The sequence below is a fragment of the Muntiacus reevesi genome, chromosome 21 (genome assembly GCF_963930625.1).
Source record: "Muntiacus reevesi chromosome 21, mMunRee1.1, whole genome shotgun sequence".
Lineage (NCBI taxonomy): Eukaryota > Metazoa > Chordata > Mammalia > Artiodactyla > Cervidae > Muntiacus > Muntiacus reevesi.
Genome location: NC_089269.1, coordinates 48,144,410 through 48,167,193, shown reverse-complemented (window position 1 = coordinate 48,167,193; position 22,784 = coordinate 48,144,410). Strand labels below are relative to the sequence as shown.

Here is a 22,784-nt window from a genome sequence, read left to right as displayed (position 1 = left end):
GCATTGTCCACAGACTCAATGGGCATGAACTTGAACAAATTTCAGGAGACAGTGGAAGACAGAGGAGCCTGGCAGGCTGGGGCCTGTGGGGTCACAAAGAGGTGGACACTTAGTAAACAACAATGGCAGATAGAATTGTGACATATGCTGGTGTTTTGGTTTGGGCTGCTGTCACAAACTACCCAAGACTGGGTGACTTTATAAACATTCTGGAGGCTGGAAGTGTGAGATGAGGGTGGGGATGTGACTGGGTTCTGGTCCGGCCTGTTGCCTGGTTCATAGAGGGCAGTCTTGTGGACGCACGTGGTGGAAGGGGACTAGCTAGCTCTCTGACTTCTTTCTACAAGGGCACCAGTCCCCTGTATGAATCCGCCTCTCCCATGACCTCATTACCTCCTAAGGCCATCACACCTGGAGAAGGAAATGGCAATCCACTCCAGTATTCTTGCCTGGGAAACTCCATGGTGGGCTTCAGTCCATGGGGTCGCCAGGAGTCAGACATGACTGAGCACACAGTCCCAGCACACTGGGGGTGAGGATTTCAGTGCTTGAATCCGGGGCGGGGGCTGGACATTCAGACCGCTGCACCGAGTGCGCTCAGTAAGTGCATGAGCGGGTGGACATGGCGGCCTCATCCCCAGCCCCTGGGAGCGAGGGCTGGGCGGAGTGCTGTCTGCCCTGCGGCGCCGTCCTTCTGTCTGTCTGCTCTCTGAGCAAGGCGGCCGGAGAGGTTGGCCTTCCCCGCCGGGTGTCTGGACCCCCCAGCCAGGGCTCGCCGGGAGCGCCCTGGCTCTCCTCCGCTGACCCGCGCGGTGGGCGTTTCTTCCCGGCCCCGGCCCGCCCCTCGCAGACCACCAGCCAGACGGAGCTGGAGAACTGGATCACCGCCATCCATTCCGCTTGCGCCGCCGCTGTCGCCAGACACCACCACAAGGAGGACACGCTGCGGCTGCTGAAGTCGGAGATCAAAAAGCTGGAGCAGAAGATCGACATGGACGAGAAGATGAAGAAGATGGGCGAGATGCAGCTGTCTTCCGTCACGGACTCAAAGAAAAAGAAGACCATCCTGGATCAGGTAATTGTCCGCCCGTGTGCAGACGGGGCCGGTCCTTAGCTCTTGAAAGCGGCGTTTCTGCTGCCTTGGAATCGAGAAATATCCTGGGTTATCTCCTCCTTGTCGGCCTGTCACCCAGGCCGCCAGACTCTGTATTCCGACTCTCAGTTCTCCTCACCCGTTGTTCACAGTTGATTGTTATGAACTGAAGGGAACAGCATTACACTGGAGGAAAAGCAGAAATGTCATGGAGGGCCCTTCTGCTCCCGCCAGCAAGCTGTGCCCGGGGATCTGGGTAGCCCGCGCTTCTGCGATCTCATTCCCCGGCTATCAGGGTCCCTTGGTGCCCAGCTGTGATGGCTCTGACTTCATCCCTGACTCCTCAATGAAGTTAAATTCCTACATTTAGTAAAGGCGGAGTGTGCTTTAAAAATGTGTGGGTAATTGCTAGTATATGCAGGTAAGTGAATTTCATGCTGAAAAGGCAAGATTTAGTGAGATAACAGAGGACATTTTTGCCTTTTATTCAGTTGCTTTAAAGTCAGTGATAGAGCCTTCCCTGGGGGTCCAGATGTTAAGACTCTGCCCTTCCAGTGCAGAGGGCGCTGGTTCAATTCCTGGTAGGGAACTAAGACCCCACATGCCATGTGGTGTTGCCAGAAAGAAAACAAAAACAAAAACTCAGTGATAGCCGTTTAGCAGCAGTTTGAAACTTTGCTTAATATGTAGGAAATAAGTATGTGAATAAGTGCTATTTAAATGATTGATCAGCGTGTGATCTTCCATATTCCTATCTGTTCTTTCCCTCTATTACCCTGTTCTATGTATTCTTTAACCAGAGGTGAAATTCACATAACACAGACTTAACCACTTTAAAGTGCATATTCAGTGGCAGCGAGTACATGTACAATGTTGAGTAACCATTATCTCTGTCTAGTCCCAAGTACTGTCTGCCTCAAAAGTAAACTCCGTATCTTTTAAGTGGTTGCTCCTCTCTGCCCCTGGCATTCTGTCTCTGGGTTTGCCAGTTTCGGATGGTTTTTTTTTTTTTTCTTTTTTAATCTTTTTATTTTTTTTATTTTTATTTTTTTTTTTTTCACTTATTTTTATTAGCTGGAGGCTAATTCCTTCACAACATTGCAGTGGGTTTTGTCATACATTGACATGAATCAGCCAATGAGTTACATGTATTCCCCATCAGTGGAGTAGCCTAATAATGTGTCAATGTCTGACTTAGTGTAATGTTTTATAGACTGGGCCACGTTGTGGTATGCACACTCCATTCCTTTTATGGCTGAATATTATTCCATTGTGTATTTACACCACAATTTGTTTACCCGTTCATCTTTTGATAGATATTTGGGCTATTTCCATTATTTGGCTGTTGTGAATAGTGTTATGAGTATGTGTTTATACTAACACCGTATTTTAAGCTGGAGTAAAAAGGTAGCTGTCAGCCACTGATTAATACCCACAGCACAGCCAGGATCCCTGGGCCTTCACAACATACCTGTTCCAGCTCTTACTCTTGCATTACTTTGTTTAGCCATCACATCAGCCTCAGGAGGTGGGTATTATTTTGCCACTTTGAAAAATGTGGAAACATCTTGGATCTATTCTGTGGTTGAAACTATGCATTCCAGAATGTAGATCTTCACCTTTAGTATTTTTTGTGGTCTTATCCTATATTTTCAACCGCTGACCTGCTTCCAAAACTCTTGGCCTATTTGTCTCTGATTTTGAAATCACCTTGCTTTTCTTCTTCTCTGTCTTCCTCTGAAAAACCACCCCTAGGTAAGTCATATAATTCTCCAGGGCTGGAATTCCTCTGCTTTTTTACTTCTTCTGCCGCAGGTTTGTGGTTCCGAACTGGGAGCCAATGGCCTGTCATGGTTACAAACATGGAATCTGTGATGGGAGGGAGCAGAGCAACTAAGGCTATATGTTTTATGCATCATACTGAATGTATGACTCTAGATCTTCTCAGAAAAACATGTAAGCTATGGAAACAGTAAAATTGGACTTGTTATTGCCTAAGAAATTTAGGGTACCGGTTGTTTACCTTTTAGGATCAAAATTAATACCTTTGCAGCATGTGGATTTGTAACACTTATGTGGGATAAAATTGTTAACATTTGCCTTCTCTTTTTCTTCTTTCACTTTTTCCATGTTTTCACCACTGTAGATCTTTGTCTGGGAGCAGAATCTCGAGCAGTTCCAAATGGACCTGTTTCGCTACCGCTGTTACCTAGCCAGCCTCCAAGGTGGGGAGCTGCCCAACCCTAAAAGGTTACTTGCCTTTGCAAGCCGACCAACCAAAGTGGCAATGGGCCGCCTTGGAATTTTTTCCGTATCATCTTTTCATGCCCTGGTGAGTAGAAGTTAATGTGTTTTTGATAAATATTCATCTTGACTCTTAATCTTGAGCATGACTTGACAAGAGTCTCTGAAGTGGTTTTCCAGCTTCACTGCTCCGTGTGGCTTTCTGATCCGTCCTCTCTCAGCCATGGATGCAAGTCTTCGTTTGAATCTCTTTTGACATTTATTACTTAAGCTGGTCTTGATGGGCCCTAAATTATTGTGCAAAGAAAATATGAAAGGTATTACCTTAAGAGATCTTCGAATGGGGTACTGGTGGATAACACATGTTATTTTTAGGTGGTGTCATGCTTTCAACCCCAATACGTATTTTTTTCTTTTCTCCTTGTGGATATAATAAGTGGAGAGCTGTTCTCTCAAACATAAATGTGTTTCTCTCACTTTCGCACATGAAAACACATGCCATATATTGAATAGATTTCTTTAGAAATCTTCCTTTTCACTTTTTCATCATAGTTTTGGAAGTGAAAGTGTTAGTCCCTCAATCATGTCTGACTATTTGCGACCCCGTGTACTGTGGCCCACCAGGCTCCTCTGTCCTTGGAATTCTCCAGGCAAGAATACTGGAGTGGGTTGCCATGCCCTCCTTTAGGGGATCTTCCCAACTCAGGGATCGAACCTGGGTCTTGTACATTGCAGGCAGATTCTTTACTGTCTGAGCTACCAGGGAAGCCCCCATCATAGTTTTGGGTGACCATATATACCAGATTCATTTGAAGAAGGTCAAGACCTTCTGTATCTCTCAGCCCGACATAGGTAGTTGCTTGGAGAAGAGAATTTTCATCTGACCTCCAGAGCGGCAGATTGTGTAGTTGTATGTTTGCAATCTGTAATTTCATGTACTTGCTAAATTGCAAACAGCTTTATGTACTTTGAGTTCCTTTCTTCTCAAAAATTGCTATTCGAGCAACACGGTTTTCGCCTATCCAAATGAACACCCACTGAAAATGTACTGCACCATAGCACATTTGCTGTGAAATTGAATGTTAAGTCCCAGGTTCCAGAAACCGCCTTGGAGAACCTTTGCTGTGGGGCTCTGGGCTCGCTGTGTCAGCTGCACCCTTCAATTGGATTCAGAGCTGTAATCCACTCAGAGGCGTTTGTGTTCTTTATAAATAGATTAGCATCATCATTCAGATAATTAGGGTAGATTTACATTTTTAAAGAAGTCTTAAACCAATTTCTGGAGTTATTAGAACTGGCATCCTGATTTGTTCTACTAATTACAGCTCAGCTCTTGGTCTCCCTGACTACCACCTCTCCCTATTAAGTCTTATTTTTTTAGTGACAATGGTTCCAAGTGCTGTGATCAATTAATCTTGTAAACGGTCTTCAGTTTGTGGCTCTTGGTCTCTTTCTGTGAGACCTGGACACTGCTTTGCAACTTAACCAAATCTTAGTTTGTCTGTTCTGCAAAATAATTGCAAGAAAAATTCTTTTTTATCACGCTGTGAGAATGTCATCAGTTGAAGTAGCAGTCTTACTATTGAAAGGGCTTCCCTGGTGGTTCAGATGCTAAAGAATCTGCCTGCATGCCAGAGACCTTGGTTCGATCCCTGTGTCAGGAAGATCCTCTGGAATAGGAAATGGTTACCCACTCCAGTATTCCTGCCTGGAGAATTCCATGGACAGAGGAGCCTGGCAAGTTACAGTCATGGGGTCGCAAAGACTGGGACATGACTGAGTAACTAACACTTTATTTCACTTTCTTATGTAGGAAGTTTGGTACCCATGATGGTGCATCAATGTTATTACTGGGTTGGCCAAAAAGTTTGTTTGGGTTCTTATGGAAAAGCCTGAACAAACTTTTCAGCCAACCCAATACTAAATCTCAAGCCATCCAAATGGCTGTTTCCTTCTCCTGGGCTTGATAAACTTTGGGGAAAATAATCTTGCTGTCTATCTAAAACTTCTGTGCTTCTATATTTTCTTCAAAGCCACTGAAGCTAACCTCTCCTGTGTGCGCTTAGCTGCCCAGCTGTGTCTGACTCTTGGCAACTCCATGGGCTATAACCCGTCAGACTCCTCTTGTCCTTGGAATTTTTCAGGCAGAAATACTGGAGCAGGTTGCCATTTCCTCCTCCAGGGGATCTTCCCAGCTCAGGGTTCAAACCTGTATCTCTTGCTTTGGTCAGGCAGATTCTTTACCACTAGCGCCACTTGGGAAGTCCCTTTAAGGTGAGATGATGTAATAAAAGCCACTGAATTATCCTTCCATAATTTATCTCCAGACCTTCTAATCTCCTCTCTCTCAATATCTATGATTTGTGTGTGCTTTTCTTTTGACGGGCAGGCTTTTAAAATCTGACCAGCTAACAATGGGAGTGGAAGGCTTAGTAACTTTTAGCTTTATTCAGTCCATGATTTTAAAGGAGAATGTTTCATTCCACATGTGCCAGTCTCTGTTCCTTTGTTCTTGTTTTTTTGCTAGCTACATCTGTGATGTGTATCTGGGTGTTTATGTGTCATTGCAAACTTCTCTTTTCCATGAGGGGTTTCAGTGAGACCGGCCCAGTTAAGCAAGCCTGTTGGGTATCTGTTCCTATTTGTTGCTGTACATTCTACAGAAGATTCTGGGCAGGGAGTTTTTACTGTCTCATTTATTGGATACTTATTTTTTTCCTTCTCTCCTTGTCATTTGACCCCAGAGAATGTTTTTTTCCCTTGGGGTTGAAACATTCTTCAATTTAGCCTTTGTCCAGACATTTCTTTTTTTTTCCTCTTCTTTTAAGTGGGGAGCATGGAAGGAGGAGGTATCAGGGCAACAGGGCTAGGGGAGGAGATTCGAGCACAATTTAAGTTCCATTGACTAGGACGACTTCTCCTCATGCTCAGTGATTTTCGGTAATTAGCTGAAGGGTCCCCACTGTACTCTTTGAGAGAAGGTTATCATTGTTCTTGTTTGCACAGATGAACAGAGTGATAGAGTAATCAGGTACGGGCCACAAAGAGAGGCATTGTCTGAGCAAAGATCATTGAGAAACTCTTGAGCTCTTGTCCGACAGTTCTTTTGCCAGCTTTTTTTTTTTCTTCCATCTAAATCTCTTTGCTCATTTTGAGTCATTATTGTCTTGGGAGTAGCAGTAACTTTCACAGTTTATGAGGTCCCCAACAGTTTAGCGTAGTTACTCTCAGAACCTTAAATAAAACAGTCCATTTGTTAAACAGAACTAAACCAACTGGTCAGCTGGGAACTGAGCACATTTCTGGTTGTTTGAGTTTCTCTTCTGGACTCTGTTTTTCCAAACTTAGAAACTAGAGTTATTGTTTAGTTGCTGTAACCGTGTTCTGTAGGATCTCTGCTTCTGCTTTTCCTTGTTTGTTTGTTGTTTATTTATTCATTCAATCAAACAGATAAATGTGAGTGCCTGGCATGTGTCCATACTGTCCTCTGATTAGGGCTATAGCAGTGAATGGATCCAGAGCTCTTGTCCCATTGGAGCTTATATTTTTGTGGGAGAGATGGATGACAAATAAGCACTTAGATAAACACAAGGGCTTCCCAGATGGCTCAGTGGTAAAGGGTCTGCCTGCAGTGCAGGCGACCCAAGAGTCATGGGTTCCATCCCTGGGTCAGGAAGATCCTCTGGAGAAGGAAATGGCAACCCACTCTAGTTATTTTTGGCCTGGGAAATTCATGGACAGAGGAGCCTGGTGGGCTACGGTTTATGGGGTCACAAGCACTGGACACGCCTTTGTGTCCTTTGTTGTGTGATGTTTGCTCCCCTAACACCTTGAGTATATTTCTGGTAAGAGCTCTCTCTGGGAGAGTTTTCCCACCATTGTCTTGAGTGCCACATTCTGCCCCCGTCTGGGTTTGCCTATGTCCTAAGCTGAGAAAATGCAAGATCTTTCAAGCTCTTTCCTCTTCTTTTTGTTTGGGACCAAAACTTTCCCCCTAATACCCTCGCAGAGAAGCTGTTTTGATTCCTATTTATGATGGACGTGGGGGTCTTTGCCAGTCTACTCACTGGGGCTTCCAGGGTGTCTATCCTGTCAATGCTGAAAACCTCAGGAAGGTGTGCCTTGTAACCAGTGTACCCGTCGCTGAGGGGGCCCCCGGGTGTTACCCAACGGTGTTCATCCTCGAGAAGGCGGCCAGTTGGCAGCCATCACGTGGGGAGTTGCCCGTGTGGGAATCTATGACAAGTAGGTTCTGAGATATTTACCTCCGGCAACAAAGAGTGGGTGGGGAAGTTTCATTTCAAGCCCAACTCGCTGTACCTCCTGGCACTCCCTCGTTTGAAAGGAGAGTCCGTGGGTGGCCTGCTGAGACCTCCTGGCAGAAGTTCCCTTAGGTTCCTGGGACTCTGCCTGCCACCTGTGGGACAAAGTTCAAGCCTGAAGGATTGCCTGCAAAGACTTTATGGATTTGAAAATCCATAAAGTCTCAGAGCTCCTGCCCCTATTGCTTGATGCGGGCGATCGCAGCAGCAGATGTAGGTTTGGTGTGGTCCCTTCCTGAACATTTAAGTATTTGTCTGGATTCCTGGCTGGTAGCTCAAGTGTAGAGAATCCGCCTGTAATGCAGGAGATGCGGGTTCAATTCCTGGGTCAGGAAGATCCCCTTGGAGGATAAAATGGCAAGCCACTCCAGTTTTCTTGCTTGGAAAAGTCCCATGAACAGAGGAGCCTGGTGGGCTACAGTCCGTAGGGGTCGCAGACAGTGGAGCACAGCTGAATTGCTGAGCATGCACGCTGGCGCCTTGCAGATATCTCAGTGGAGGTTAGCTTCCTTTAAAAAAAAAAGTTTTCCCCTCCAAAGTTAAAATTTGAGTATCAATAAAAAGATGAGTATCACATTTTAAGTGTAGATGACAGAATTGCCAAATGCGTTTAGTACATTTTCATTTTGTGAAAAGATTATATACATATTTGCTTGGAAATAAAGTCTGAAAGGATGTAACCAAATATTAATGGTGGTAGTTTTCATGTTTTTGGAAACATCTTTTTGCTTTCTTTTGCTGTGTAAAATATATCCCATAAAAATAAGGAGGAAAACGTCTTCTAGCCTTTTCTATGCATATTTGAAATTAAATATTTTACAAAATCTTGATTGAGGAAATACAACTCTTATTCCTGTTTCACCTAAGCATAGGACATACAAGGCGTAGTTTCACCATCTTTCATGGACCTGAATCCCTTCTGTTTTATTCTGTAATCCTTGAAAATGCTTCTATCCAAATGTCCTGAACTAGCTAACATGACTTTTTAGGAAAGAGGGGAGTGAAGGATAATGGAAAACCCCCTCCTTTTGAGGATCCTTCCTGGAAATTATAAATAACCTTTTTACTTCCCCTTGACCAGAACTTCATCACTATCCCACGCCCTGCTACAAGGAAAATAAGTCCACTTGGGGCAGCCAGATGCTCGACTTTTTTTGAGATTTCTCTGACTAAGGCCAAGGAGTAATTAATATTGGGGAACGACCATCGCTTGCTTAATGAGGAAAGTAATTTTATGTAATTCTGAGAAAAGAAATAGAAGAGATGGGTAAATTTAGATTCAGTACGAAATCACAGGCACCCAGATGCGCTGTTTTCACTGTTTTTGCTGACACTCAGTCACTGTTTTTTGTTAGGAGGTAGGAACAACTCTGCATCACTTAGAGAGAATCTCAAAAAAGTATGGTTAGTTTAACTTGATGCTAGAGTTTGGGACTGTGACCAGAAGGACATCTAATTTCTTGGAAACCTGCCATACATTCTGTTCCTGTTATTATGTATTTTTACTGAGCCGACTCATTGGAAAAGACCCTAGTGCTGGGAAAGATTGAAGGCAGGAGGAGAAGGGAGTGACAGAGGATGAGGCGGTTGGATATCACTGGCTCAATGGACGAAAGTCTGAGCAAACTCCGGAAGGTAGTGGAGGACAGGGAAACCTGGTGTGCTGCAGTCCATGGGGTTGCAAAGAGTCAGGCATGCCTGAGTAACTGAACAACAGCAACTGATTATTTCAGACAGCGATTGAGTTTGCCAAGCTTTCATTCGTATTTCGAATCTAGAAAGGACCCTCAAAGTTCCTGTATATGTGAATCAAAATTCCTGTATATGTGAATCGTATATGTGGATGGAAGGCTTTGGGTGGTGGGCTCAGTGTGGGCTGACATGAGACTTTTGGGGGTGGGACTTAGTGGGGACTTTGGAGTCAGTGGTCCTGACTACATCTTGTTGATGTTCCCTCTTGCCGTCCTCAGGTGGCCGCCCGCACTGGTGAGACTGGAGTCAGAAGACGTACTCAGGCCATGTCCCGATCCGCAAGCAAGAGAAGGAGCAGGTTTTCTTCTCTTTGGGGTCTGGACACTACCTCTAAAAAGAAGCAGGGACGCCCAAGCATCAATCAGGTAGGTTCCAGGGTGGATGAGAAAGCAAGCGTAGGTTATTTGCACGGATGCATCACTTTGGGATGTGCATGCATTCATGCATTATTCCTTGATTCATACCCAGTGTTATACCACTTCAGCTAGCTGAAGCAAAGAAGTTAGTTGTGCTAGATGCTTTAAATAGATAATGTACACCCATAACACTGAACTCTGCTATTAGTCTATCACCAAGCTCCCGTCCCCCACCTGCATCCTTTCCAAACCCTGGTTAATTATAGACGGACTGAAAGTGCACTTCTTCCTGAGACTTCCAGAAAAAAGCAGGGCTTGATGATGAAGCCAAGTGGGCACCTGAGCAGTCTTTTTATGCTTCCTCTGGCATTGGATCAAAGGCCACCTCCAGGGCAATCTGATGATTTCTTTGCCCTTCACTATTTGGGGTTGACATTAAAATGGGTGCCTACCAATACGAGGAACCAGGAGTCTGAGAGCAGTCACTCACCACGGTGACTTCTGTCTCCCAAGGTAGCAGGGCTTGAAGAGGACCTATCTCAGAGTGTCATGAGTGGTACCCCCTCGGGTGCTGCATCGTTGGGTCTCTAATACCCAAATGCTCTGGCCTCATCACTTTGACTTTTATAAGTGAAGACTACTTTGCTGCCGGAGTTACTTCTGGGGAACTCTCTTTCCATTGTCATTGTTATCCTCCTCCTTTGGCTTTGAAAAACAAGTGGCCCCAGAGCTGCTTTGATGATAGGCCTGGAAAGAACATAGGAGAGGGGGAGAATGTCCAGTCCATGAGCTGCAGAGGCACTGAGCATTTTGAGGTCATGATTAGGATTGCCAATTTGACCTGTTCACCCTGAGCCCTAATGCAAAGTGAGACAGGTCCATTGACTGACTCATTACAAAAAGATCTTGTGTATTTGGCTAGTTCAGCCATTAGTTTACCTAGGAATGACATTTAAGAGAGAAATTAGGTCTGAAAGCTGAGGTGCTAAGTCCTTAGCTGCCCATCACGCTCATCGTGTCTACCTGGGATGTAGAAACAGTGAGCACATGAGGAGCGCCTGAGTGGTCACACTGGGTGTTCTCTGGTCTTTGGGGAGAGAAGTGGGTCAAGTTGGCTGCCTGGGGTTTTGCTTCTGTGTAAATTCGAAGAACAAACTGGAGGAAAGTCAGTATTTCAGTGGAAAAATTCACACACAAGACCTGATGACTCCTGATTAAACATGCAAAAAGGTGGCATTAGCAGCCAGCATTTCTCCCCTTGATTTGGGAGGTGCCGGTGTTGTTTTGTGTGCATCCGTTGGCCTTACAGGTGACTCAGACCATCACTTTAAACACATGCCAGGATTTGTAGGTGGCAACTCGAGTTGCATTTCTCGTCTATTAAAAGCCTCATTTCAGAGACTTGCCCCGCAGTCCAGTGGTGAAGACTCTGTGCTTTCGCTGCAGAGGGCGTGGGTTCGACCCTTGATTTGGGAACCAAAATCCCACGTGCCACATGGAGCAGCCAATAAATAAATAAATAAAATGTAATAAAAAATATCTTAAAAAAGGAGCCTTAGTTCATTCATATGCTTCTGCTTTGTGGGTGCCCACTTATGTTATAGTCCATTGCTGCTGAAATATATGCCTGCCAAAAGAAGTTTTAGCTATTTCCTCTAGCAAAGGATCATGTAATGTTATATAACCAAATCTTGTTATTCTGTCTTGTAGTAAGAGTTTTAAAAAACCTCTTGGCCATAAGCATACCAATAGAAATTTGCTTGTTAATTTCATACTTTGAAACAGATACAAATTGTATGTTTCTAGATATCTCACTTGCTTTGGAGCAAAAACTTTTTCCTAATTACATACTTTATACCAACAGTGCACCATCAGTTGAGAGCCAGTATATAAAATTTCTCACGTTCACATGTTCAGGTTTTGACTACCTAGTGGCATTGGTACCGTGATGTGATTTTAGTCATGTCTTTTTTAAATTGAATTATAATTGCTGTGCAATGGTGTATTAGTGACCGCTATACAATGAAGTGAATCAGCTATATACATACACATGTCTCCTTTTGGACCTCCTTCCCACCCATCTCTCATCCCACCCATCTAGGTCATTACAGAGCACCGAACTGAGTTCCCTGCACTATACACCAGCTTCCCACTAGCTGTTTATTTTCACACATGGTACTATATATATGTCAAACCTAATCTTCCAATTCACAGTCATATCTTTAAGTTTGTAGGGTTCATTGAATTTCCAAGGGTAGACAGGTTTCTATTTTTTAATTAAGAAACTTTTCCACAGTGTTGCAGTAATATAATTCTAAATGTATGTTCTCAGATTTTGAGAATTTTTAAATGTTTTATTTATGTATTTGTTTATTTTTAAATTCTTTGGCCACACCTCGTGGCATTTGGGACTTCAGTTCCCAAACTGAGGATAGAACCCGTGCCCCCTGAATTGGAAATGTGGAGGCTTAACTGCTGGATCGGTCAGGGAATTCCCCGTAGTTCTGAGGATTAAAATGTAAACTAGTTATTCTTGGTAAATATCTGATTAGGTGTGTGGCACTGTAGCTGAAACTCTTCATTGTGAAAGAATCCAGTCCATTCTATTTGTAAGCTAATTCATCTAAATTTAAAGAAAAATCTAGCTCTAATAAGCCAATTTTAAAAAATTGTCCAGGTTTGGGGAGTGATCCTGACAAAGGAATGGTTTTCATGGTCTGCTAGCTTGTAAATTACTTTACCTACTTGAGGGTTTGATGTAAGAGTATGTGAAACTTTTGTAATGTTTTCTAATAGCCATGTGCATTTCCATCTTCTTCTCATGCTTCATCTGCCCTTTTGCCCAAATTCCTTTTTAAGATGATGCTTTTGTATATGCAGGTGTTCGGTGAGGGAACTGAGGCTGTAAAGAAATCTTTAGAAGGAATATTTGATGACACTCTTCCAGATGGCAAGGTAAAAATAAACACATGTTCCTTTTCTAAAAGTACCACAAATATATCAACATTACACAGTGCAATGGTTTCTTGGGATCCTAAAATTAAGTAGACTCAGTATTAGACACTGAAATAATCAGTCCTTTAAAATTATATAACTGGTCGAGAAAAGATGGAACACGATTACAGTAAGACATTCACCTGCTGACATAACATTTTCAGTAATTATCATTTGAATGTTTGTTTCCATCTAGAATATGGGAGGAAATTGGGGTTCTGGGTAGCAGAATATTTTATGCCATTGTCAATTCCTCTCGTAAACAACTTCCTTCTCAAGAGGTGAGTTGGTACTGGTCTCCCTCTCTACCCACACATGCTATTTTGCTTCGATTAATTTCAAAGAACTGTTCTAATGGTTTTAAAAATAAAACATGCAGTTGCCTCCCAAGACAAGCATCCAGTTATAAATCTCCAGACGTGGTTTAACCTTGTGCTCAGATTTAAAAGGGTCTTTCAAACTGCTCTGATTGAAAGCCCATAAAGAATATTGATTTTTTTTTTCTAGGCTGCTATTTTCAGCCTCTAAATGAATGGACATCCCTCATTTGAAAGACCCTAATGGTGATACCAACAGGCTCTTTCTTGGGGGGAAGGGGTGGGGGTTCTGATGCTGATAATGTGACCTTGGTATGATCCTTCTATTCGCTGACTCAGAATCAATATGACAGAGTTCAGCTTTCAGTTGCCATGCAACCAAGCAGTGGGTTGTCCCATGTTCTAGATAGAACTGAGCCTCTGAAATCAGGGTTCTGGCTACTGGGGGGGGAGTGGGGAGAAGTGTGGTCACGGAGGGACCTTTTTCTCCCTTTGATACCTAACTCCTCCTGGATTATGTCATTGTGGATATCAAGGTGGCTGTCCGTGGAAATACTCATCAATAACCACTGTCTCTTTCTGATGAAATCTCTTGAAGTTAAATCATTGTCCTTATGTGCAATCCAAGCAGTTTCTGTGTTCACGTCTGAAGTTAGATAATTCATCTTGAATACCATAATTAGTGCACTTTTAATGTAGGGATGTTTTCCCTAGGCACACAGATCGTGGAAACTGCAAAAATTGTTCCATTGGATTTCTGTCACTCTTTTCATTTTTCTGAGATACCACTTTATTTTTACTCCTTGGCTGGAATGCCTTGTGCTCAAAGAACAGTTTAGATGCAAAATTTGGGCTGGTGTAATGCTAAGAGCACTTTGAGGTAGCACGTGGGGACAGAGTGGGACGTTTCCAATTATAGTTAATGGGGTTTGGGCAAGTTGATTGTGTTTTGACAGTGCCTTCCCTGGGGTTCAGTTTATCTGTGAAAGCCAAGCCATTCAAAGGCAGAGCTGAAATTGTCTTCTCCATTGAAGAATTTAGTTTAGTAGCCTTTACAGAAACATGTCCCCCATTCTGGGATCTGATCTTACACACAGAAGGTGTTACAGTACCAACTCTCAGGCTGCCGTTGGGAACCTTGTTTGTTCTTATCATCTGCTGATGGCAGCACATTTTCAGTAATCTACGGGTACATATTTACCAATCCCTGGATATAAACCAATAATCAAGGCTTATTTCTTACCACCTGTTGAGCATCAGCATTACTGTTACCTTGCTAAAATCTAAAGAAATTATTTCTTTGCTTACTCCAGAGAGACGAGGTTCCTAATATTTCATCAACCTGTGGAGTGTTTTCTGCTTTAGATGTTTAACTGGCTTAGATATAACCCAGCTGCTGACTACGTAGGTAGGACATGGCTCCTCCCACTCTTAGAAATTTGGTACTATTCCCTGATTCAGAGGATGGACTGATGGCAACAGCCTGAGAAAAGGCAGAAGGCTCATCTGTGGAGTTCTCTGCACCTCATAAAGTAAATGTAGCTCTCTGTCTCTCATAGAGCTGTGCCAGAGGTTAAATGTGAGCACAGAAATGATGCTGGTTGTCAATAGCTTGTGTTGGAACCCCATCTTTAAGAATTTCCTTGGAGCCTCCTGTTCACCTTTGAAACTTACAGCTCATCAGGGTATATCATCTTGCCAGAGGACTCTCAGCTCTAAATTTGAAATGGGTTTGTGGAAGAAATCATAGCAAGAAAGCTGAACTGATTGGATGGCCCGTTTCTTTCTTTCTGCCAAAGTTTGATATCCACTCAGTCATGCAGTGCCCACCTGTGGATGCCATGGGTCAGGTGTGAGGTCTACATCTCACCTGAGACATCTCATGCATCCCCAGAAAGCTCCTTTCTCTATAACTTCTTGCTCTCTCTGAGAGTCCCCTCTGTCCTTCACCACTGCCACCACACTTTTGCCCCTAGGCCCTTTTCTTGGATAATCCCCATGTGCTATCAGGGGATCTGAGACCCTCAGAGACTGACTTGCTGCTCTGCTAACTTTATTTCTTATCTTAGAGGGAGAAAGAAATGGTCTTACCTGCTGTCCACCAGCACAATCCCGACTGTGACATCTGGGTCCACGAGTATTTCACCCCATCCTGGTTCTGTCTACCGAACAATCAGCCAGCCCTGACGGTCGTCCGGCCGGGGGACACGGCCCGGGACACCCTGGAGCTGATCTGCAAGGTATGAGGCCACTTGGGCTGTTTGCGTTGGAGGACTCCACGGACACTCAGAACAGGTGGCAGAGGAGGGTTCTTAAAGAACACCTTCATTTCATTCCAGAGCAGTATTGGATCCCCTTGTGATAATATGCATAATGGATGGACATGAATTCTTCTGCACTAGGAGGAGAGGAATTCTCTTAGTAGCTTCTTGCACCGTGTGTTCTTGATAGACTTGTGAAAAGCCTATTACGTGCTCATTGCACAAGTTTTAGAGAATTTAGGTAAAAAACAAAGCCGAAAATTAAGGCACTCCTGCTCACAAAATTCAAAAATCACCTTGGTGAACATTTTGCTGTTTGTCCCTGCTTTCTGTTTGCTACACGCACACATACATGTATTCAGTGGCATCATATTATGTGCACAGAGCTTCCCAGGTGTCTCAGATGGTAAAAAATCTGCCTGCGGTGCGGGAGACGCCGGTTCAATCCCTGGGTCAGGAAGATCCCTTGGAGGAGGGAATGGCTACCATCTCCATTATTTTTGCCTGGAGAATCCCATGGACAGAGGACCCTGGTGCCCTGTAGTCCATGAGGTTACAAAGAGTTGGACACGACTGAGCAATGAACACAACACTTTATTGTGTGCACTATTTGTAATCTGCTCTTTGGCAGTTTCTAATACACCATGGGCATTGTTAGGGTAGGGAAACATTGAAATAAATGTCAAATTTGCAGTCCATGATGAGAAATTCTCCTTCCTGTGAACACACAGTTAGCCTCTTCCTTTGAAGTGGCAAGTGATTGAACTCCCTTCCTCTACTTACACCTTAAGTTATGGAAACTTTGTGATCGTTTTCACGGTAAGCCCAGGTTCATTTTTTGATCCTCCTTGAGTGACAGCTAGATGAACTGGATTGCCTTGAGTGAGAGAAGGGAAAGAGGAAAGAACGGGACTTTTCTTACATGTCGGGGTTTTCTTTTACCTAATTAGTAGCATTAATAGCCTTATTTGGTAGTCGTATGGAGTCTGAGAAGAAATGGTACGTCCCCATTGTACAGATGAGAAGGTGAGGCTCAGAAAGCCCTGGTTCCTTGCCTGAGCTCACATCACGGTCAGTCACTTGTGACGGAGGTTTTTTGGTTTTTTCCCCTTTCAATCCTTTTATGTATTTATTTACTTTTATTTTTAATACTTTTATGGCTGGGCTGGGTCGTCGTTGCTCGTTGGGCTTTTCTCTCGTTGCGGCAAGCGGAGGCTTCTGTCTGGTTGCAGCGTGCAGGCTTCTCGTTGCCGTGGCTTCTCGTTGCCGTGGCTTCTCGTTGCGGAGCTCGGGCTCCAGGGCACTCGGGTCAGCAGTTGTGCCCGAGGCTCCGTAGCACAGGCTCAGTAGTTGGGGGCCTCAGCTTTGTTGCTCCGGAGCCTGTGGTCTCATCCCAGATCAGGGATCGAACTTCTGTCTCCTGCTTCGGCAGGTGGGCTCTTTAGCACTGAGTCACCAGGAAGGCCTGCAAAGGAGGTTTTGAATCTCTATCTGGCTGCTCCAAACTTGGATGGCTTCCTTTGTTCCAAGTAAATGGTTGCAAGAGCTGTCAGTCATCTGGAAGGATGGTCCATGAAGGTTGGAAGAGCCTAGAATATCTTCTTAGGGGAGTGAAATGGTCTTCTCTGAGATCACTAAAGGGAAAGTGGAAACCTTGTCATAATTTCACCCTAGAAGAAGCCGGATGAATCCAATGATGTTTTTGAAACTTCTCATTCAACATGTGTGTGCTAAGTTGCTTCAGTCATGTCCAACTCTGTGGACTCTAGAGATCTTCGGGCTGTGACCCGCCAGGCTCCTCTGTCCATGGGATTCTCCGGGCAAGAACACTGGAGTGGGTTGCGATGCCCTCCTCCAAGGGATCTTCCCGATCCAGGGATTAAACCCAACTATCTTATGTCTCCTGCATTTGCAGGCGGATTCTTTACCACTAGCACCACCTGGGAAGCCCTCGTTCAATACAAGTGGTTTATAAATATGGAATAACTCACTATCTCAACTAGTAACTCAGTTCTTCTGCCGTCAGCAATTTTTATACTTAACAAAAAGTACAAATCACTAGGACTTGGTAAGGGAAAAATCTGGCTTCACGTGAAGGAGAACTAGAACACTCTGGCTCAAATAAGCCTATCAATCAGATCATCTCTCCGGAGGAAAAGTAGAAGGACCATTTGTTTCAGGGCAAAGCTGAAAATCAGCCCCCACATGGGTGTTAAAAATAAATGATACACCATTGCATGCTTTGACTCCTTCATGTACACGAATTCTAGCTTTTTAAAGATAATGGTATTTCTGTTCACATTTTTTATTTTAATTACTTAACGAAATTAGTCTATTGAGGATTTCTGCATCCTTTTATTTATAGATTAGCACGATTCTTTAGAGACCCATTAATATTCTGCCAAGCTGTGGGAGTTATTCTCAGAACTGCAGCTGAAGGTGTCAGAAGTAGGGCTCTGGGTTTTTCACATAAGCTGAACTCTGGAGGGGCCTTCCAAAGAGTAGCATTGCTCTGGTGCCTCCTGTATACACTGGCATTAGACTCTATCAGGAATTGGAGGGTGCGTCAGAGTTTAGCAATAAACATTGGTGGAAGGTTAAACAGTGAGCGGGGGAAATAGTGATTTTAGGTCCTTTTCAAGCTTTTGCTTTGATAGAAACTAAGGGAATGAAGGAGGCAACTCAGAGACCATCTCTAAGGTCAGGGCAACTTAGAGACCATCTTTAAATAATGAGTTAGACCAGCTGCCCCATAAAGGGTTTTATCACTTGATGGAATTTTAATGGTGTCATTGTGACATACATCCCTTTCTCTAACAATAAAAGGTTTTTATTGTTTTTCTTGAATCCTCAGATTCCACCCCCCCACCCCCAAAACATAGAACTAGAGACGAAAGCGATATGGTATGGAACACGCTTACATCTCTTGAGTTTAAAAAGAGAAAACTTTGGTGTGTACTGTAAGAAATTGGTGGTCCCCAGAAAAGCATTTGTGTAGGGTAAATTATAGTGTGCCCAGGGCCAGGTGCCTTCTGAAGCTGACTGCTTCTTTAGGAAACACTTTATTGTAATTAGTGGAGCCGATTTTATTCTTCAGAGGGAAAGAGATAATAGGGAAAACAGTGCCACATGTTATTAATGATCTAATTAACATGGGGTGATTTTTTTTTTCCCCCTTAGAGGAGGGACCAAAAAACAACGGTGATTGTCAGAATTGTCTGTCTTTTATTTCTTTATTGCTGTTCTCAATGTTGGTGATGGGTACTCTCACTAATATTTAATAATCAATCTTTTTCTTCTGTCTCTTGCATTCAGCTCATTCTCTTTCCTATTCTGTCTGATCCACATCATTTCACATCAGTCTGTCATCTGCCATCCGAGCACCAGTCCAGTTCTGGTATAGTAACTGTTTCAAGATCTACATTTCATGTGCAATTCATGCTTTGAATGTTATGAAAGTGATTGTTACTAAATATAGCAGGAAGCATGTTGGCCTGTGGGTTGTGAATATATTCTGATCATTGCAATCACTAAAATAATTACAAAGAAATTCATTCATTCATACTAAACTGTTATTATTCACGTGTGACCGTGGGCATCTTTTCCATGCCTTTACCGTGTAGACCTGTGACTTTTTCTTAATGAACGTGGGCATTAAAAAAAATAAAAAGATCATCTTGAAGGGCAGAATAAATACCTTTGGAAATTCTGCAGTAGCACTGTGTGTATGTGTGTGTGCGTGCACACGCATGGATCTCTGTATGTCCTAAGTGCATGCATTTATGTTTTCTGAGGAAGTTTGACTGAAATGGAAGAATATGAGCAGAAAAGAGCAAAATGTTGATGGATTTGAAGAGTATAGTATCTGTTTTAATGGGCTCAGATTACTTATTGAAAATACCTGCCTTATGTTTTATATTTCATCCTTTGGAGGAGTCACAGAAACATGTAAATTTTTAAGAAGTATGCCAACTAAACTAAATAACATTTGTTTTATGGTATAATTTGTGGCTTCATTGTCTCAAAATGAATCAAATGCTAAGTAACTTAAGTAAGTAAATGTTGGAAAACAAATTTGGACTGTTTAAGTTTTTTCCTGTCTGAATTTCTCTTGAGTTAGGAGATTTTCTCTTGAAAATTTTACAAGTATGATACAGGACACAGCTTAGTGACTGAACAGCAACAACAAAGAATAATGCAGGCCACATCTTAGAATTATTGTCTTAAAATATTCATTAATATTTGGAATTCTTGCACATAGATGTGTTACAAACACGGTAAGTTTTTTTTTTTTTTTTAAAGCAGCTTGATATTGACTTGCAAATAGTGGAGAATCTTGAAATTCTTGAGAGTTCTGATAATCTTAGTTCATTAGGAGTTTTCTCTTTATGTTAGACCAGCCATGACTCACTAGGGCTAATAATTGAGAAACATTTCCCAAAATGAGAAGACTCACTGGTAATGGGACTCAGAGTCCCAGTTTTAGGGTAACTATTTACTGATCAAACCACAGACTCCTGGGTTGCAAGTAAGACCCTTATCATTTTTGTGTTTGTTGTGTGTGGTCACTTTTATCTTTTTAAGTTATCAAGATGTTTTTGTAACTTAACGAAGTTTGAAAATAAGGTGGTGGAGGGAAGGTGGTAAGAACCACTCTTTCACCATAGTTCTGTTCTCTTTCTTTGTTAAACACTTCAAAGTGTAGGCTCTTGTTTACTGTTCTCTGTGCATCTGTATCAATGTTTTCAGCATGGTGGCATTTAAGGGATGGTGTCTCCATGAAACCACCTTAAGACCTTTGGTGTCTGCCAGTGAACTGTCTCTCACGCTGAGGTTTCAGGAGTCTTGGATGAGGTTTCTGTTCGAGTCTGGTTCCAGAAGACTCTCTAAGTGGCAGCTCTGTTGGGAATGTCCACAAAATATTTATTGATGATGATGATAAGATTTCCCAGTGGATTTGTTCCTGTTGACCAAGACCCCATGACGTTTCATTTCCCTTTCCCTCCCACCTCAGTTGGAAACAGATGTGAAACAAAATATTTTGCTTCTATTAATAATTAAAGATTTCCGTGGGTGTCTTGGTCCATGGGAAACATTTGCAGCTTCTGTCTCTGTGAGGTAAACTTTTCTTGCATATCACAGCACTCTTAAGTATTATGACTTCGTTGTTTGTCTCTGTGGCTCTCTGAGAAGTAGTAACTAACACACTTCGAAGCTCCCCTGCCTTTGTTTCCCAGGTTTATCCATCCACCCTAGCTATTTTGCAAGAACAGTTTGGGTCTGGGAGTCATTGAGCCTCTGGTTTTCAGCACCCACAGCAATGGAAAAGGAAGCGGCATAACCCGCTCCAGTATTCTTGCCTGGGAAATCCCAGGGACAGAGGAGCCGGGTGGGTGACAGTCCAGGGGGTTGCAGAAGAGTCAGGCACAACTGAGCGACTAAACAACAACAACCCACAGCAAAAGCCCGAAGCCTGTGCGTGGAAGATGCTGGCTCCGTGGTGCTGTGTCCAGGCTGTGACTTCAGACCATCATATTACTAGGAAGAGGATGCACGTTGGAGGTTCCCAAGAATCACTGTAGAAAACATCTTTATCGTTTGGCTAGGTGTTTAGAACAAAGTCCCTTCTACTGTCTGTAACTGTACTTTCTTGACAACGCAGGATCGCTGTCTTGCATGTATACTCATTTACGAAGCAAAGTTACCAGTGTCCCCACCTCCTATGTTCTGCTTGCCCCTTCCCACACTCCTGATGACCGCACATATGTTTTATTAATTTCCCTATTGGCATTGCTTCTCACAGTGTCTGGCACACTTCATCAGGGTTTGTTGGGTGTAATTGAATATTTACTGGAATAAATATCAGAAATGTTCTTACTTTAGCCTTAAAATTTTGATTGAGTTCCGTTCAGTCTCTCAGTTGTGTCTGACTCTTTGCAACCCCATGGACTGCTGCAGGCCAAGCCTCCCTGTCCATCACCAACTCCTGGAGCTTGCTCAGACTCAGGTCTTTCAAGTCGGTGAGGCCATCCAACCATCTCATCCTCTCTCCTCCCCTTCTCCTCCTACCCTCAATCTTTCCCAGCAAATTTTGGTTGAGGGAGAAGGTAAATAGAGTATTAAGCCAGTGAAAAATTAATTTCACTTACTTTGAAAGAATTCTCCTCAGTTGAGTTTCTGTTGTGAAGTGATGATGTTGTGTTTATGAAAAATTTCAGACTTACAAAAGAGTAGCCAGTCATGTAATTAACACCTGGGTTCTAGAATATCAAATTATGTTTCATCCATTTACTCACTGACTTGAATCCTGGATGGTGGGAAGCAAATTCTAGAATTCATATCTTTATCTACTAGTAGTACTTTCAGATAAATCTCTAAAAGATAAGGATCCTTTAAAAAAGAAAGACTTGAGGGAAGCCTCTCTAACAATACACTTTCATGTTGCCTTGTAACTTTTGAAGGTTTTTTTTTCCTCCTTTTTCCTTCGCATCTTCTTGAATGTGAATTGAGGATGTTATTTATAAAACCAGGAGGCTACTGTTGCTTTTTTCACAAAGTTCATTCACAAATGACTTTCTAGGTAGAAAAGAATTATTTGACCCATTCTGACCAGTGCAGCAGGCCTGGAAATTTCAATCTTGGAAAATTCGTTCTGTTTTAGAATTGTTTTCTTTGGGCCAGTCGTTCAGGGTGTTTCTAGAGTTGGACACACGCCTGTCTGCAGTGCCTGGAGGGAGTCTCACTTGGGGTGTATATAAATAAGACTGAATCCAAATGCCTTGTCTATCCACTGACTCGTTTGCAAATGAACTGTTAACAACTGTCCCCAGGGTCCCCATGTGGCTAAGAAAACAACTTTGCCTGGGCACAGCTTCCTTCTGTCACTGTAAATCCTCTCTGGCCTTTCTTGTTCCTTTTCTTCTCTAATCACCTATGTGTGTTAGAAATTATGTTTAAAAGCATTTTGGATCTGATAAGCTTTCTTGCAAACCTGGTGTTGAAGAAGGGAATGAATCAGATAAGCAGAAGTGAATATGTGACTTATTTGTTTCCAGTGATTGTGAGATACTCATGAGATGTTATTAATATGTTCAATGAATATAATTTGGGTTTGGGATATAAACATTTTAATAAATACAGAAATGTCACTTCCCCCTCCAGCAATCAATCCCTGTTATTCTCAGGGATACATGACAGTATGTCAGTGGAGAACTAATTATATCTATTTACTATTGAACAAACATTTTCTTTTCTCTTCTTTTCTTTTTTTTTTCCCGGTCCTAGGCACATAAACTGGATCATTCTGCTCATTACCTGCGCCTGAAATTTCTAATAGAAAACAAAATGCAACATTACGTGCCGAAGCCTGAGGAGGACATTTATGAGCTGGTAATGTTTATGACTGTTGTCCACGTACATTATGTAGGAGATTATTTTTAAATTAT

The 22,784-nt window shown here is 42.9% G+C and overlaps 1 protein-coding gene across 1 annotated transcript in view; it reads left to right on the top strand.

Moving 5' to 3' along the window:
- The window catches only part of TIAM1 (TIAM Rac1 associated GEF 1), a 187,506-nt gene that overhangs the window by 70,561 nt on the left and 94,161 nt on the right, over positions 1 to 22,784 (top strand). The window contains exons 6-11 of the mRNA XM_065913560.1: positions 851 to 1,075; positions 3,240 to 3,425; positions 9,630 to 9,776; positions 12,648 to 12,722; positions 15,148 to 15,318; positions 22,624 to 22,728. Coding sequence (XP_065769632.1) covers positions 851 to 1,075; positions 3,240 to 3,425; positions 9,630 to 9,776; positions 12,648 to 12,722; positions 15,148 to 15,318; positions 22,624 to 22,728 — 909 coding nt within the window. The remainder of the gene's footprint in view (positions 1 to 850; positions 1,076 to 3,239; positions 3,426 to 9,629; positions 9,777 to 12,647; positions 12,723 to 15,147; positions 15,319 to 22,623; positions 22,729 to 22,784) is intronic.